This window comes from Pseudophryne corroboree, chromosome 7 (assembly GCF_028390025.1).
Source record: "Pseudophryne corroboree isolate aPseCor3 chromosome 7, aPseCor3.hap2, whole genome shotgun sequence".
NCBI classification, from domain to species: domain Eukaryota; kingdom Metazoa; phylum Chordata; class Amphibia; order Anura; family Myobatrachidae; genus Pseudophryne; species Pseudophryne corroboree.
This window is the reverse complement of record NC_086450.1, coordinates 506,045,151-506,060,091: the sequence shown is the minus strand read 5'-3', so window position 1 is coordinate 506,060,091 and position 14,941 is coordinate 506,045,151. Positions and strand designations below refer to the sequence as shown.

General features: G+C 47.6%; 1 protein-coding gene across 5 annotated transcripts in view; it reads right to left on the bottom strand.

Annotated features, from left to right (window-relative positions):
* Nucleotides 1–14,941, bottom strand: part of LOC134945847 (uncharacterized) — an 87,473-nt gene that overhangs the window by 38,322 nt on the left and 34,210 nt on the right. For 2 of the 5 annotated variants that reach the window (XM_063935377.1, XM_063935373.1), the window contains 6 exons: nt 13,990–14,292; nt 12,836–13,183; nt 12,402–12,713; nt 3,241–3,588; nt 2,461–2,562; nt 1,198–1,248 (listed from right to left, as the gene is read on the bottom strand). In XM_063935377.1, the coding sequence (XP_063791447.1) occupies nt 1,198–1,248; nt 2,461–2,562; nt 3,241–3,588; nt 12,402–12,713; nt 12,836–13,183; nt 13,990–14,292 (1,464 nt within the window). The remainder of the gene's footprint in view (nt 1–1,197; nt 1,249–2,460; nt 2,563–3,240; nt 3,589–12,401; nt 12,714–12,835; nt 13,184–13,989; nt 14,293–14,941) is intronic. The other 3 variants (XM_063935374.1, XM_063935375.1, XM_063935376.1) reach the window with 3 other exon arrangements.

Sequence of the window (14,941 nt, the reverse complement as noted above, 5' to 3'; positions counted from 1 at the left end):
GGGGCATGTAACTGGCACTACGGGGCATGTATCCGGCACTGTGGGGCACTGTAACTGGCACTGTAACTGGCACTGTGGGGCACTGTAACTGGCACTGTGGGGCATGTAACTGGCACTGTGGGGCACTGTATCTGGCACTGTGGGGCATGTATCCGGCACTGTGGGGCACTATAACTGGCGCTATGGGGCATGTATCCGGCACTGTGGGGCACTGTATCTGGCACTGTGGGGCATGTATCCAGCACTGTGGGGCACTGTAACTGGCGCTGTGGGGCACTGTATCTGGCACTGTCGGGCATTGTATCCAGCACTGTGGGGCATGTAACTGGCACTGTGGGGCATGTAACTGGCACTGTGGGGCACTGTAACTGGCACTATGGGGCATGTATCCGGCACTGTAACTGGCACTGTGGGGCATGTAACTGGCACTGTATCTGGCACTGTGGGGCATGTATCCAGCACTGTGGGGCACTGTAACTGGCGCTGTGGGGCACTGTATCTGGCACTGTCGGGCATTGTATCCAGCACTGTGGGGCATGTAACTGGCACTATGGGGCATGTATCCGGCACTGTGGGGCACTGTAACTGGCACTGTAACTGGCACTGTGGGGCACTGTAACTGGCACTGTGGGGCATGTAACTGGCACTGTGGGGCACTGTATCCGGCACTGTGGGGCACTGTATCCGGCACTGTGGGGCACTGTATCCGGCACTGTGGGGCACTGTAACTGGCACAGTGGGGCACTGTAACTGGCATTGTATCCGGCACTGAGTGGGGCATTGTATCCGGCACTGAGTGGGGCATTGTATCCGGCACTGAGTGGGGCATTGTATCCGGCACTGAGTGGGGCATTGTATCCGGCACTGAGTGGGGCATTGTATCCGGCACTGAGTGGGGCATTGTATCTGGCACTGAGTGGGGCATGTATCTGGCAATGTAACTGGCACTGTGGGCCATTTTCAGTGGCCACACCCCTTCTGGAGCGTAGCCACACCCCTTCTTGAGTGTGACCACGCCCATTTTTTTTCGCGCACGCCTTCGACGCGCGCACATGCTTCTTTTGGTGGTTTTTTTTTTTTTAAAGGGGGGGGGGGGGGGGGCGCCATTTTCCATCTTGCCCTGGGCTCCAGAAACCCTAGTTACGCCTCTGCAACTTAATATGTATAAACAGTAGCATGTCCATCATATAAACTCACCTTGTTCTATAGATGTGTTGGATAAATTATTTAACATGATATTTTCCTGACCTGAGAAGAGAGTAACAGGAACATAACGTGTGGCAGATTATTGTGACTTCTCAGATCTATAGAACTGATGTTTCCATTCATATCTTACAAGGATGTGTTACACATACTTACTGCCATTAGGCAGCCCACAAGTTATACAGGGTTCGGTATGACATCTCAACAGTAAAGATCCCAACATTGGAGGAGGTATTTTATTTTTACCCTCCCCTACCCTAATCCTCCGGGGGTTGGCTACTAGGGATAACTCTCTGAGGGTGGCTAACCCCGCCCTCAATTCCTAACTCTAACCCTGATAGTTACCTTCGGGATGTTGGCTTTTGGTGTTCCGGTGCCGGCCTCCCATGTTGTGTCATGATTCCAGGGTTGTTCACATGACCTGACCACTGTTATGCTGAACGCATCCAGATATACAAAGTCCTCCTTTACTTTTACACCTTCTAACCTTACAGAGGACATGACCCTTTCTACTACTGAGGGACATTTACAGAACTCAGTATTGGTGCAGCCACTAGCAGCAGGTGTGTTCAGCTTGTGTTCCGTGGCGGTGACGGACAATAGTACATCATCCTTACAAAGAACTAAGGTTCAAAAAGGGTTGAGATTACCTAAAGGTTTAAAAAAATCAGGTGTTTCTTATCTGCCGTCAAATTCTATGTTTCTATCTGTGGGGTTACTCATCCTCACTGTTCCCCAAAAGCATCAGGAGTATCTGCAGATGATTAGGACCCTGTCAGCTCATATTTTTGGAGTGTTGTCCCAACCGGAGAGCTTCTACCAGCTGTGATCTGCAGACCACCGGCCTCACCACGAATCACGTGGCATATCGCACCCTAGCAAACGTCCTACCTCCCACTTCTATTCCCTCTCACTCCTGCATCCACATAGAGACCTGAAGGGGAAGTAGACCCAAGTATGCCTCCGTCATTGTCTCATCTATAATGATTGCAGTCACTATGTCCACACTGGCCGGGTCTAGCCCACATTTATCATGGAACAACGTCACCCAGCAGCTAGCCTCTCCCTGGTAGTCATAGTTCTCCACCATCAGTCTCCTAGCCGTGTCATTCCCAATATCAATGAGAGCGACAGCAACAACAAATAGAATGAAGATGACCCAACAGGAGGAATTTATGCTGCAACCCGGCAGCTCCGCAACGTCATAAATGAGTCTTATTTTATTTGTCCTGATTTGTAAAGAGCTGCAAAACTTACTGACGTCTCTGTTCCCATCTGTAGTTACGTAATGTGATGGAGGAATCTCATAGTGGGTGTCATTGTGTCCGTGATGCTGAGGCGGGTTATCCTGGTGTGTGTCTGTGAGGAGGAAACCAGGCAGGAGATAAGATAATGGAGCTGTAGGACTCATCTCAGTGTACAACCAGGACATTTACCCAGTCACCTTTCTATATAATGAGCTCTCACCAGAGCTACAGACACTGGAGTCATAACTGCAGCCAACGCTCCTCAGTGTTCTCCTATAGGGCACTCCCGGAGTATAATTGTTTCATTTATCAGTGTGTTGTTGTAGTCATTGTGTACCTGTGTGTGCGCTATGATCACTCATTTAAATCTTCTCTACTATTGTATCATAGGATAAAATATCCAGAACTCTCCTTTGAGAATCAGGAGAAAAAGTAAAAAGTGACAATGAACCACAAAGGGGCCCGATCCTGAGTTGGGCGCAGGGGGCGATGCCGGACGCAGTGGAGCGGTGTTTTTTGCCTGCATGTGCGTCTGAATCACACAGCGCATGTGCCCCGATGGTGTTCGCACGGAGTGGCAGTGCAGAGTCAGATGCACGCACAGAGAAGACGTGTTGGATGTTCCTGGGCAGGTAAAAGGCGGGCGGGTAATCATACGCACGGAGAAGTAGCGTATTATGGGTCTAATTCGTGTTTGCATGCAGTGGCCGATGTTCATGCTGGGAAGTGCTAATTTAAAATGTAAAGCTGTAGAAAAATGTGACCTCACCATGGAGCACCCGATACTCACCAGTTACGTGCAGCGGTCCCGTGCTCCTCTCCAGGGGCTGCACCAGGCTGGGATGCTGCACCCGGCATATGAATTCAGCACCATGTTCTTCATCCAGGGTAGGCAGGAAGGTCAGGCGTGACCGGCAGGAGTACGTGTTATCAGGCTGTCTCCCTAAATGTTCAGTGGACACAATGTACAGGCCACTGGGAGATACACAGCGCGTGTCCCCAGATACTGGGTCCTTTCTCAGCCACGTCACAGTCACAGCACTTGGGAAGTACTTGGAGATGGTACATTGCAGCGAGGCCTCTTCATTCATTCTTAGATGTGGAACCGAAATCTCCATTTGTGGGCGCCAGGGATAATCTACAGGAGAGTAATGGTCACATAATCACGTCACATAGTAAAGATAAAAACAATGTTTAAGAGAACACTAAGAAGATACAGCTGGCAATTGTATTTCCTCCTCAGTCCCCAAACTGTTATACAAATAGGTTAATTTCCAAAGAGAACTCTTAAAATCCTGGGAAAATCCCTGGGAATAAGTAATACCTGTATTTGGTAAAAATAATAATAAATAATAATGTTATTTACAGTATATAGCACTTTTCTCGCAATAGGAATCAAATTGCTTTTGCATTTACAGCACAAAATATGTTTAACAAGAGAGAAAACTAAACATTTGGGTTGTGTTTTTTAGGAACTAAATCAACATTAGTGAAACGCGTAAGCCCAGGAAAGTCTGGAGTCTGTTTATGAAGGATTATAGAGTGGAGGCTCTTGCACTGTGCGGGGAAGCGAGTTCCACAGAGTTGGAGCCACATGATGAATTATGGGAGATTCTAGGTACTGCTAAAAGTCCTTCATCTACACGTGGCTGTTAGGTTCCTGGTGCTCAGAACAAGGGAGATGTTATGAAGCGAGTCCAGAGCACCAGGACGTAACGCTGGGAAAGGGGAATGGAAAGGGAATAGCCCCTGGCGCCCTATCTCCGTTGTCTCGCCCGTGCTGTCAATACACCCTTGCGAGACTATGGTTGCTTGAGCCCATGGCAGCCGCGTTTGAAAGGCGGATTATGTCTGCCCAACTTCGATGCCCCCTCAGGTCTTAATGAGAGACAAAGAGTGTACCGAGACAGGGTGATAACAAGGGGCCCTCTAGCTGAAACAACCAAAGCCAGGGGCTACTAACTGGTATCCGGACTCCAGGTCGACAGCACAAAGGTCGACACACTTTAGGTCGACACCAATTGGTCGACACACATTAGGTCGGCAGGGTCAAAAGGTCGACAAGGTCAAAAGGTCGACAGGAACAAGGTCGACATGGAAAAAGGTCGACATGAGTTTTTCATGATTTTTTTCTTTTTTTGAACCTTTTCATACTTAACGATCCACGTGGACTACGATTGGAACGGTAAAGTGTGCCGAGCGAAGCGGTAGCGGACGAAGGCACCATGCCCGAAGCATGGCGAGCGAAGCGAGCCATTCGAGGGGACGCGGTGCACTAATTCGGGTTCCCGGTCACTCTACGAAGAAAACGACACCAAAAAAACATAAAAAACTCATGTCGACCTTTTTTCCATGTCGACCTTGTTCCTGTCGACCTTTTGACCCTGTCGACCTAATGTGTGTCGACCAATTGGTGTCGACCTAAAGTGTGTCGACCTTTGTGCTGTCGACCCTGAGTCCCAGACCCCTACTAACTAGCCTAAAACTAAATGTATGTGCGGCTTGCCGCCAAAGGAAAAGAACAACAAAGGAAATGCTGACCACACACCGACACAATACTTTTGTGTACCGGCGGTGACAGCATAAGCAGAACCCTCTGCAAAACACCAGTGACAGAAATAATAACGGAATACAGCGGCCTAGGCCGACGGACGCGGCAGAGCCGCTACTCACGGAACCGGTACGAATACTGGCAAATGGACAGGAACTCCCAATGCTGCTGACACAGACTCTCAGAACTGGAGGACAGGCAGAATCCCAAACGACAGACCGGTGGACACCAAGAAGCCAGAAACTTGACCAGGCACAGGCAAAGCCACTGGACCTCAGGACAGAAACGCCTCACGGCAGGACACGGGATCATACACAGGAATCGACACAGGGACTGACACAGGAATCGACACAGGAAGCAGTTCGACTGACACTGCTACACAGGAGCTCAGGAATTAGCAGGAACCAAGCTCAGAACTCAAGCAGACTGGAAACCTAGAAATATCACCAGCGTCTGTGAATTGCAGTCAGCCAGCATATAACAGAGAGGCCTAATTAATAATTTCATGCAGCTGCCCTGTTGCATGACTCCAAACTGACAAGATGCAATTAGCAGCCAGGTGAGGCTGAACACATGGGAACAAGCTGCAATTACACAGACTCACCAGCGGCAGCAACCAAGAGTATTCTAAAACAGAGCAACGGGAAAACCTGGCCTGCAAGACAACTTATAAACATAAAATACATAACTGACATGCAAAACAGGAATGAGCCACAGCCGTGGCTCATAACAGTACCCCCCCCCCCCTTGAGGAGGGGTCAAAGGACCCCAAAATACAGACTATCCAAAACAAGGGATACAAAAAAACAACAACCTGACACACTGGTCTAACAGACACGAAAACAGAAACAAGCTGCAACCACAGCTTGTAACAGTGCCCTCCCCCTGACGGTGGCCACTGGACACAAGACAAGGAAATAAAATCTTTCTTTTTTTTTTTTTTTAATCAAGGCAAGAGTCAAAAATTATTTCTTTTTCTTCTTCTTCTTTTTACAAAGCTCTTTAGGTCTGACCAAGGTAATTCCCCAAACATTGTCTGAACTGATGGTACCACCCAGCAAGGCTGCGTTCAAATCAGAGACAGGTTTCTTACCCTTGGGAGCTGAACTTTCTGGCAAAGTACTATTATTAGAAGAAGAAGAAATCAGAAAAGCACATCCTGCAGTCAAAACAACGGGCTGGGACTCTTGTGCCGAGTTTACAGTATTTGGTGGACTCTCAACAGACAAGACGGGTGACTTAGAGGAACCTGAACCAATTTCTTTGGAACCATATCTTTTAATAATTGCATCACTGAATGCTGGGGGATCCTGAAGAATGGGATCTTCAGCTTTCATTAGGCTGGTCGCCCACTCAAAAGGCTCTCCTCTAAAAGAATAAATCAGATAGAGCACAAGGTTCTCTGAAGTGATGCCCAGAAATGGTCTAGACAACATAATAATGTAATAGTGTTTGTAAAGCGCCAGAAATTGGGCTAAGTCCCCATCAAAGATTATGGATGTTGAGATATCAACAGAGTCAGGATCTGTTTCCTTCCCATCTGACTGACTGGAGTGCTTTGCTAGGACCTGGTCACTATTGACCTTACTCGAGGCTGAGACTCTCTGAACCCCACCCGGTGCAGTGACTGTCTGAACCCCACCCGGGGCAGTGACTTTCTGAACCCCACCCGGGGCAGTGACTTTCTGAACCCCACCCGGGGCAGTGGCCTCCGGGAACCCCGCTGGGGCAGTGGCCTCCGGGAACCCCGCTGGGGCAGTGGCCTCCGGGAACCCCGCTGGGGCAGATGCCTCCGGGAACCCCGCTGGGGCAGAGGCCTCCGGGAACCCCGCTGGGGTCAGCACCTCAGATTCTTTTACTGGGACCGAGCCGTCGGCCTCCCCCACTGGGACCGAGCCATCGGCCTCCCTAACTGGGATCGAGCCATCGACTTCCTTCACTGGGACTGAGCCATTGGCCTCCCTCTCTGAGTCGATAATTATCTAAACTTCTCCCGGGACTATGACTTCCGGGACTTTTGCTGAAGTTATAACCTTTAGCACCTCCACTAATGCTACGCCTCTTAAGTTCTTTCCTATGGAAGTGACCTCTAGACCCTTCTTAGAGGCTGCGTCTCTCGAGATCCCACTTGGGGATATTACTTCAAAGATCCCTTCTGGGGTTTTGCTTCTCGAGTTCCCTTCAAGAACTATGGTTTTAGATACACTTTCTGGGGTTGCGCTCTTCAAGTCCCTACCTGGGGTAACAGCTTCTGAGACCCCTTCTGGTATGGAAACCTGAGCTATAATATTTGATGTCCCTCTATAAGCTAGGGCATCGGGTACCGCTCCAGCACTCTGGGCATCGGGTACCACTCCAGCACTCTGGGCATCGGGCAACGCACCAAGATCCTGAGCATCGGGCACCTCTCCAGGACCCTGGGCTACGGGCACCACTCCAGGACCCTGGGCTATGGGCACCACTCCAGGGGCTTGCAACTCTGCTTCAACAGTAACCTCAAGAGAGGAGAGAAACATTCTCTTTTGATTCCTGAATCTATAATGGGGCTCCCTTGCCCAAGGACCCCAATTATAGGACAGAGAGCTTTTTAGTGTGGGATGTGTGACAAGTACCTCTGCCACAGTAGAGACAGGAGTAGGTCTTGTATACTGACTCAACTTGGCCAGAGGGCAAGACTCGTCACCACACTTTGGCTTGCGCAACTCACAGGTCTGCAGATAGTGGCCTAAACCCCCACAATATAGGCATAAGTTTAAGTTTCTGCGACGCAGACGCTCCTCTTCTGAGAGCCTGGGCCGCTGAAAACTTTTAAACCTTTTCTCTTCAATTAAACCAGAGGATTATCTTGTCACCATACTGTGAACAAGAGTCTCTTTAGAGATAGAGGTACTCTCAATGACTTCTGGCAAGATGAGCAAGATTTTAGTCAGAAGGTTTTGCAGTTGCTTTAGGGATTGCTGCAAAACTTCTAGTCGCTCTGGTCTCAAAGAACTGAAAGCAGAGTTCAGAGCTGCGAGAGATGCCTGCAGGGCTTGCATAGTAGACATAGGAGGATTTAAAACTAGACAAGAACTAGACAAGGCAAGACTGTTTTTAAAAAAACAAAACGGACTGGATTCTAAACACCGGACTCTAAACAGGACTGGATTTCAAAACATGACTAGATTCTGCACACTGAATTCTAGACAGGACTGGATTCTAAACACCGGATTGGATTCTGCACACTGAATTCTAGACAGGACTGGATTCTAAACACCGGATTGGATTCTGCACACTGAATTCTAGACAGGACTGGATTCTAGACTAGACACTGGACTGGGCCAAAAAAGAAAAAAAAGTTTTATTTCTTTTTTGTGGTATGGCTGGTGATAATGTTAGGTTCCTGGTGCTCAGAACAAGGGAGATGTTATGAAGCGAGTCCAGAGCACCAGGACGTAATGCAGGGAAAGGGGAATGGAAAGGGAATAGCCCCTGGCGCCCTATCTCCGTTGTCTCGCCCGTGCTGTCAGTACACTCTTGCGAGACTATGGTTGCTTGAGCCCATGGCAGCCGCGTTTGAAGGGCGGATTATGTCTGCCCAACTTCGATGCCCCCTCAGGTCTTAATGAGAGACAAAGAGTGTACCGAGACAGGGTGATAACAAGGGGCCCTCTAGCTGAAACAACCAAAGCCAGGGGCTACTAACTAGCCTAAAACTAAATGTATGTGTGGCTTGCCGCCAAAGGAAAAGAACAACAAAGGAAATGCTGACCACACGCCGACACAATACTTTTGTGTACCGGCGGTGACAGCATAAGCAGAACCCTCTGCAAAACACCAGTGACAGAAATAATAACGGAATACAGCGGACTAGGCCGACGGACGCGGCAGAGCCGCTACTCAAGGAACCGGTACGAATACTGGCAAATGGACAGGAACTCCCAATGCTGCTGACACAGACTCTCAGAACTGGAGGACAGGCAGAATCCCAAACGACAGACCGGTGGACAAAAAGAAGCCAGAAACTTGACCAGGCACAGGCAAAACCACTGGACCTCAGGACAGGAACGCCTCACGGCAGGACACGGGATCAGACACAGGAATCGACACAGGAAGCAGTTCGACTGACACTGCTACACAGGAGCTCAGGAATTAGCAGGAACCAAGCTCAGAACTCAAGCAGACTGGAAACCTAGAAATATCACCAGCGTCTGTGAATTGCAGTCAGCCAGTATATAACAGAGAGGTCTAATTAATAATTTCATGCAGCTGCCCTGTTGCATGACTCCAAACTGACAAGATGCAATTAGCAGCCAGGTGAGGCAGAACACATGGGAACAAGCTGCAATTACACAGACTCACCAGCGGCAGCAACCAAGAGTATTCTAAAACAGAGCAACGGGAAAACCTGGCCTGCAAGACAACTTATAAACATAAAATACATAACTGACATGCAAAACAGGAATGAGCCACAGCCGTCGCTCATAACAGTGGCACCAAGAACACTGATATTAGGAATAATTTAAATAAACCCTCACAATTAACATGGAGTATAAGTGAAGTTCTTAGCTCACATTTGCGCAAATATGCGTGCCCATGTACAGCGACCAGGTGACTTCATCACATGGGTCCATAACATTCCTAATACTATCACATTATATAAATGTATCCAGGACTTACCTCTAAATAGGGCAGGAACCCAGCTAATGAAAACACATGAGGGTGAATGGGAGGAGTGCCAACACCAAAGGAAGGAAGCCTTGCCTTCCAGTGTACAATATATACACAAATATAGAGAAAAAATATCTTTAGTAACAGGATGTGCAGTCCAGCCCCCCTCCCCCTCCCCTTTCCTCTATATTTGTGTGATGTGATGAAGTCGCCTGGTCGCGGTACATGGGCCCGCATATTTGCGCAAATGTGTGCTAAGAACTTCACTTATACTCCATGTTAATTGTGAGGGTTTATTTAAATTATTCTCACTCTCAGTGTTCTTAGTGCTAGGAGTGTGCATCTGCATTTCTCTTCCTCTGTCACCTGTAGGTGAAGGACTTTTAGCAGTACCTAGAATCTCCCAAAATTCATCTGGGGGTTCAATTCTGTGGAACTCGCTTCCCCATACAGTGCGAGAGCCCCCACTCTAGAATCCTTCATAAACAGACTCAAGAATTTCTTGTACTCACGCATTTCACTAATGTTGCTTTAGTTCCTAAAAAAACACAAATCATCCAGCACTCTCCAGCATAGTATTAGAAGCCTCAGCATGATAGCACCTCTTAATATATTTAGTAATAGGGTGTGCAGTCCAGGCCCTCTCCACCTTTTTCATCCAGAGATGGCAGTAAGCGAGCTGGACAGTATAGAAACAGAAGCTGCGTCAAGTACCTAGCGCCCTGGTCATGTAGGGCTTGAAAACGATTCGTCATCTTACAGGCAGCCAGTGGAGGCAGTAGAGGATGGGTGTTATGTGGCTGGAACGAGGCTGGTTGGATAACAGCCTGGCAGCTTCATTTTGTACCATCTGCAAACGGTGCAATTATTTAGCTTGGAGACCCAGGTAGAGGTCGTTGCTACACTTATACCGGCCCCTCGTTTAATGTGACATGTTCAGGGCCGGCACAGGCACATAGAGATTTGACCTGGAGGGGACTCAAAGCTTCTCTGACTTCACTGGTCTTCCATTGCCGGAACTCAATGACATCCTGCCGATGCAGTAATCTAGGAACCTGTTGCGTTACTCATTTTTGTTTTTCTTATCCCGCCAGTTTATCCAGAGCTAGACAAAACCTCACTAATGCATAGAATACATACTGGTAATCTGACTGTTCCCTGGATCAGAACAATGGGTCATCATTTACGTTTAATAATCTATATTTATAACGCCTTTAGAGATCTGATACTACTGTAGAGTCCAATAGCTTATTTCTATGAACCACGGGCATAGTTACCTCTTTCACGAGTCAGATCTTTCATACAGTACCTCTTACTCATTCATTCCCCCTAACGGAGCATACACATTAAACAATGCCGCTCTGTGAGCGACGTCGTCTAGTGTTTCCCCTCCTGACCTGGCCGGTCGGCGACTGGCCGTACACACTGAGCGATATGACTGTTCATATCGCTCAGTGACGTCACGCAGCGAGGATGTGGATCATAGGATCGACCACACTATTGGTCGACAGTAACTAGGTTGACATGGTTTCTAGGGCGATATGTTCTCTAGGTCGACATGACAGAAGGTCAACCTAGAACATGTCAACCTAGAAACCATGTCGACCTACCTAAGTGTGGTCGGCCGAGAGACCGGATACCATGCAGCAGCCGGGCCGTGCAGGCAGCTCCTGCACGACAGTCCAGATTGAGCATGCATGCACCGCCAACACCGAAGGTAATTAATGACCCGCGGTGCCGCACATCGGGCGTCGTCGCCAACATACACACTTGCAGAGAAAGTGAACGACGTTGCTCACAAAGGGAGAAAATGAGCGACATTGTGAATTTCATCGGTAAGTGTGTATGCACTGGAATCCCCATTTTTTAAATTTTTTTATTTATTTAAACCCCCTCATTGTACCGGTATGCAGTTATATTCCCGACAGTCGGGATATTCCCACATGAGGTTCCAGGCTGCATCAGAGGCGAGTAAGTGTTTTTTCTTACATGTCTGCATAACATGTTAAGTTAGAAAAGATCTCATGGAAAGAGAACGTTGTCACACAAATTATGACATTCTGTACATATACATACACATACAGTACATACACACAGTGTCGGACTGGGGCATGTAGGGCCCACCAGGGGAATACAGTAGTAGGGGCCCATGTTTAGGGGTGTGGCCTGTCTCTAGAGGGGGTGTGCCCAGCCACCACATTGGTTTGCCTAACCATTTTGCAAGTGGTGGTCCCCTAGATAAATATATACAGTAAATACTGCAGTGCATGCATGATACTGTACTAGATTACTAACAGCACAGTCTGGAACCTGATCCCTAGAGGAGTGGGTGGGCCCCCAGGCAGTAGGGCCCAACGGTGGTTTCCCCTGTACCCCAGTGGGCCAGTCCAACACTGCATACACAACCCTTTGGCAGACCGAAATCTCTTTTCTTGATCTTGCAAAACCTTCCTGTTCTGTCAACTATTAATACAAATTGCTAATTGTCTTGCAATGCTAAATAGCTAAAGGGGAACGACTAACCCACAAAGAAGACAATACAGCATACATTCATAACATGTTAAAAAGAAATGACCTAAAAAAAATATATATGCACAAGTGTTAAAGATCCTAAAAATAAAATAAGCATCGCCATCAGCCTGCAGGCAGGGTCACCATGACACTGCGGACAGTCAGCGAGATAGAGAGTACTGTAGTAGGGTACTTACATTGCCACCAGAAGAGAATTACATAGACTCCCATAGCCTCACCTGTATCTGTTACAGAGAGCTCACTGCACTCCGGCTCATCCATAGACTCATGGCTCCAGGTCACACGCACTCTGAAGTCCGGGATGTTTATGTGAGTCTCAGGCAGTCCACACTCACTTGTGACACTAAATGTTTTATCCATATTAGTGTTATATTTTTCCTTTGAGGCGCAGGTCTCTGTTAGTTGTCCACCTGACCCGTAACACCACTGAATGTGGATATCTCTGGGAAAGAAGTTCTCCAGAAGTAGAGAGTATTTTACCTCTTCTTTACCCAAACTTAGTTTCACAGATTTCCTTTTATTGGGTTTAGCTGGAAAGGAAACATGAAAAAAGCCAACATTAATATATTCATATGATACACGTGATAATGGGAGATTACTAAGTGTTACATAGAAGCCCTCCCCATATCATGTACAGTCTTGGCCCACTCACCCATCACCTGCAACTCTCCTGAGCTTCTCTCTATCGGTGTCTCCAGGCTGGGATGTCCCACTCTGCAGAGGAATTCTGACCCTCTGTCTCCCAGGGATGGAGTGAGTACTAGGGAGGCTGTACAGGAGTAGGTGCCATCAAGCTGTCTGTGGGACTGGGTGACGGATACATCACACTTATCACCAGCAGATAAAGGATTAAATGTCTGGTCTCCATTCTTCTTCTTATACCAGCTCACAGTCAGAGCATCCGGGAAGTACCTGGAGATGTTGTACTGGAAAGTAGTCCGTTTCCTCACCAATATATGAGGTACGGGAACTGCCTGTATTTCTGGACGCCATCCACGACCTTCAGGAAATAAAGATTATAACTATGGCCCTCATTCCGAGTTGTTCGCTCTGTAAATTTCATCGCATCGCAGCGATTTTCCGCTTAGTGCGCACGCGCAATGTCCGCACTGCGCCAAGTAAATTTACTATGAAGTTAGGATTTTTACTCACTGCTTTTTCATCGCTCTGGCGATCGTAGTGTGATTGACAGGAAATGGGTGTTTCTGGGCGGAAACTGGCCGTTTTATGGGCGTGTGGGAAAAAACGCTACCGTTTCCGGAAAAAACGCAGGAGTGGCAGGAGAAACGGAGGAGTGTCTGGGCGAACGCTGGGTGTGTTTGTGACGTCAAACCAGGAACGACAAGCACTGAACTGATCGCAGATGCCGAGTAAGTCTGAAGCTACTCAGAAACTGCTAAGAGGTGTGCTAATCGCAATATTGCGAATACATTGTTCGCAATTTTAAGATGCTAAGATTCACTCCCAGTAGGCGGCGGCTTAGCGTGAGCAACTCTGCTAAAATCGCATGGCGAGCGAACAACTCGGAATGAGGGCCAATATGTGAAAAAAGTATGTGTTTGATTATAGAAACTTTTTTACCTATTTTTGTGTGTGTCAACTAATAGATGATCAGGGGGAGATTTATCAAAGATTGGAGAGAGATAAAGTAGCAACCAATTAACTCCAAACTGCCATGTTACAGGTTGTGATTGAAAAATGACAGGAGCTAATTGGTTGGTACTTTATCTCCAAGCTTTGATACACCTCCCCCTTTGGTCCAGCATTGACCAATGTACCTTAGAAATGGACAATTCTAGCTCTTACCGAGGTCTCTCCCAGACAGGACCCTGGTTTCTGGTTTGTCCAGAGATTTGTGTTTCCAGGTCACAGACACCTCAGCGCTGGGATCCATAAAGAGACGTCCTGGGACTGTGCACTGGCTGCAGACAGTATATGTCTTATCAGAGTTCTCCTTCCAATCCTCTGTGGGTTTGGACGGCAGCTGACCTTTCCCTGTGGTCCAGGTGAGTGTAAGGTGTTTGGGATAGACATTATGCAGAGACAGAGAGCACAGCACATCTCCAGAGTCACACATAGTTGTCTTTATATCATCCAGGACGGGTTTTGCTAGAAGAAAATATTTAAAATGTTTGACAATAACAACACACCTGCTGTAATACATAGTAGAATACATTGTGATAACTACTATTTATGAACGTACAGTAGACCAACGAGACATTGGTAGAACTGCATTATTAGTGGCTATAGAGACATGGCAACTACCTAGTTAGCTTTCTACAGCCAGTTATCCTGTAAGTATAGAAATTTTAATTAAACTCTTATGCAATATGTTATCCCCTTTTCGGATAATGGGGGATACTTCCATGTTGATCGCAGCAGGAATTTTGTTAGCAGTTGGGTAAAACCATGTGCACTGCAGGGGAGGCAGATATAACATGTGCAGAGAGAGTTAGATTTGCGTGGGGTGTGTTCAATCTGCAATCTAATTTGCAGTGTAAAAATAAAGCAGCCAGAATTTACCCTGCACAGAAACAAGATAACCCACCCAAATCTAACTCTCTCTGCACATGTTACATCTGCCTCCCCTGCAGTGCACATGGGTGGTCATTCCGAGTTGTTCGCTCGTTGCCGATTTTCGCTATATTGCGATTTTCCGCTTACTGCGCATGCGCAATGTCCGCAGTGCGACTGCGCCAAGTAAATTTGCTATGCAGTTAGGTATTTTATTTACGGCATTACAAGGTTTTTTCTTCGT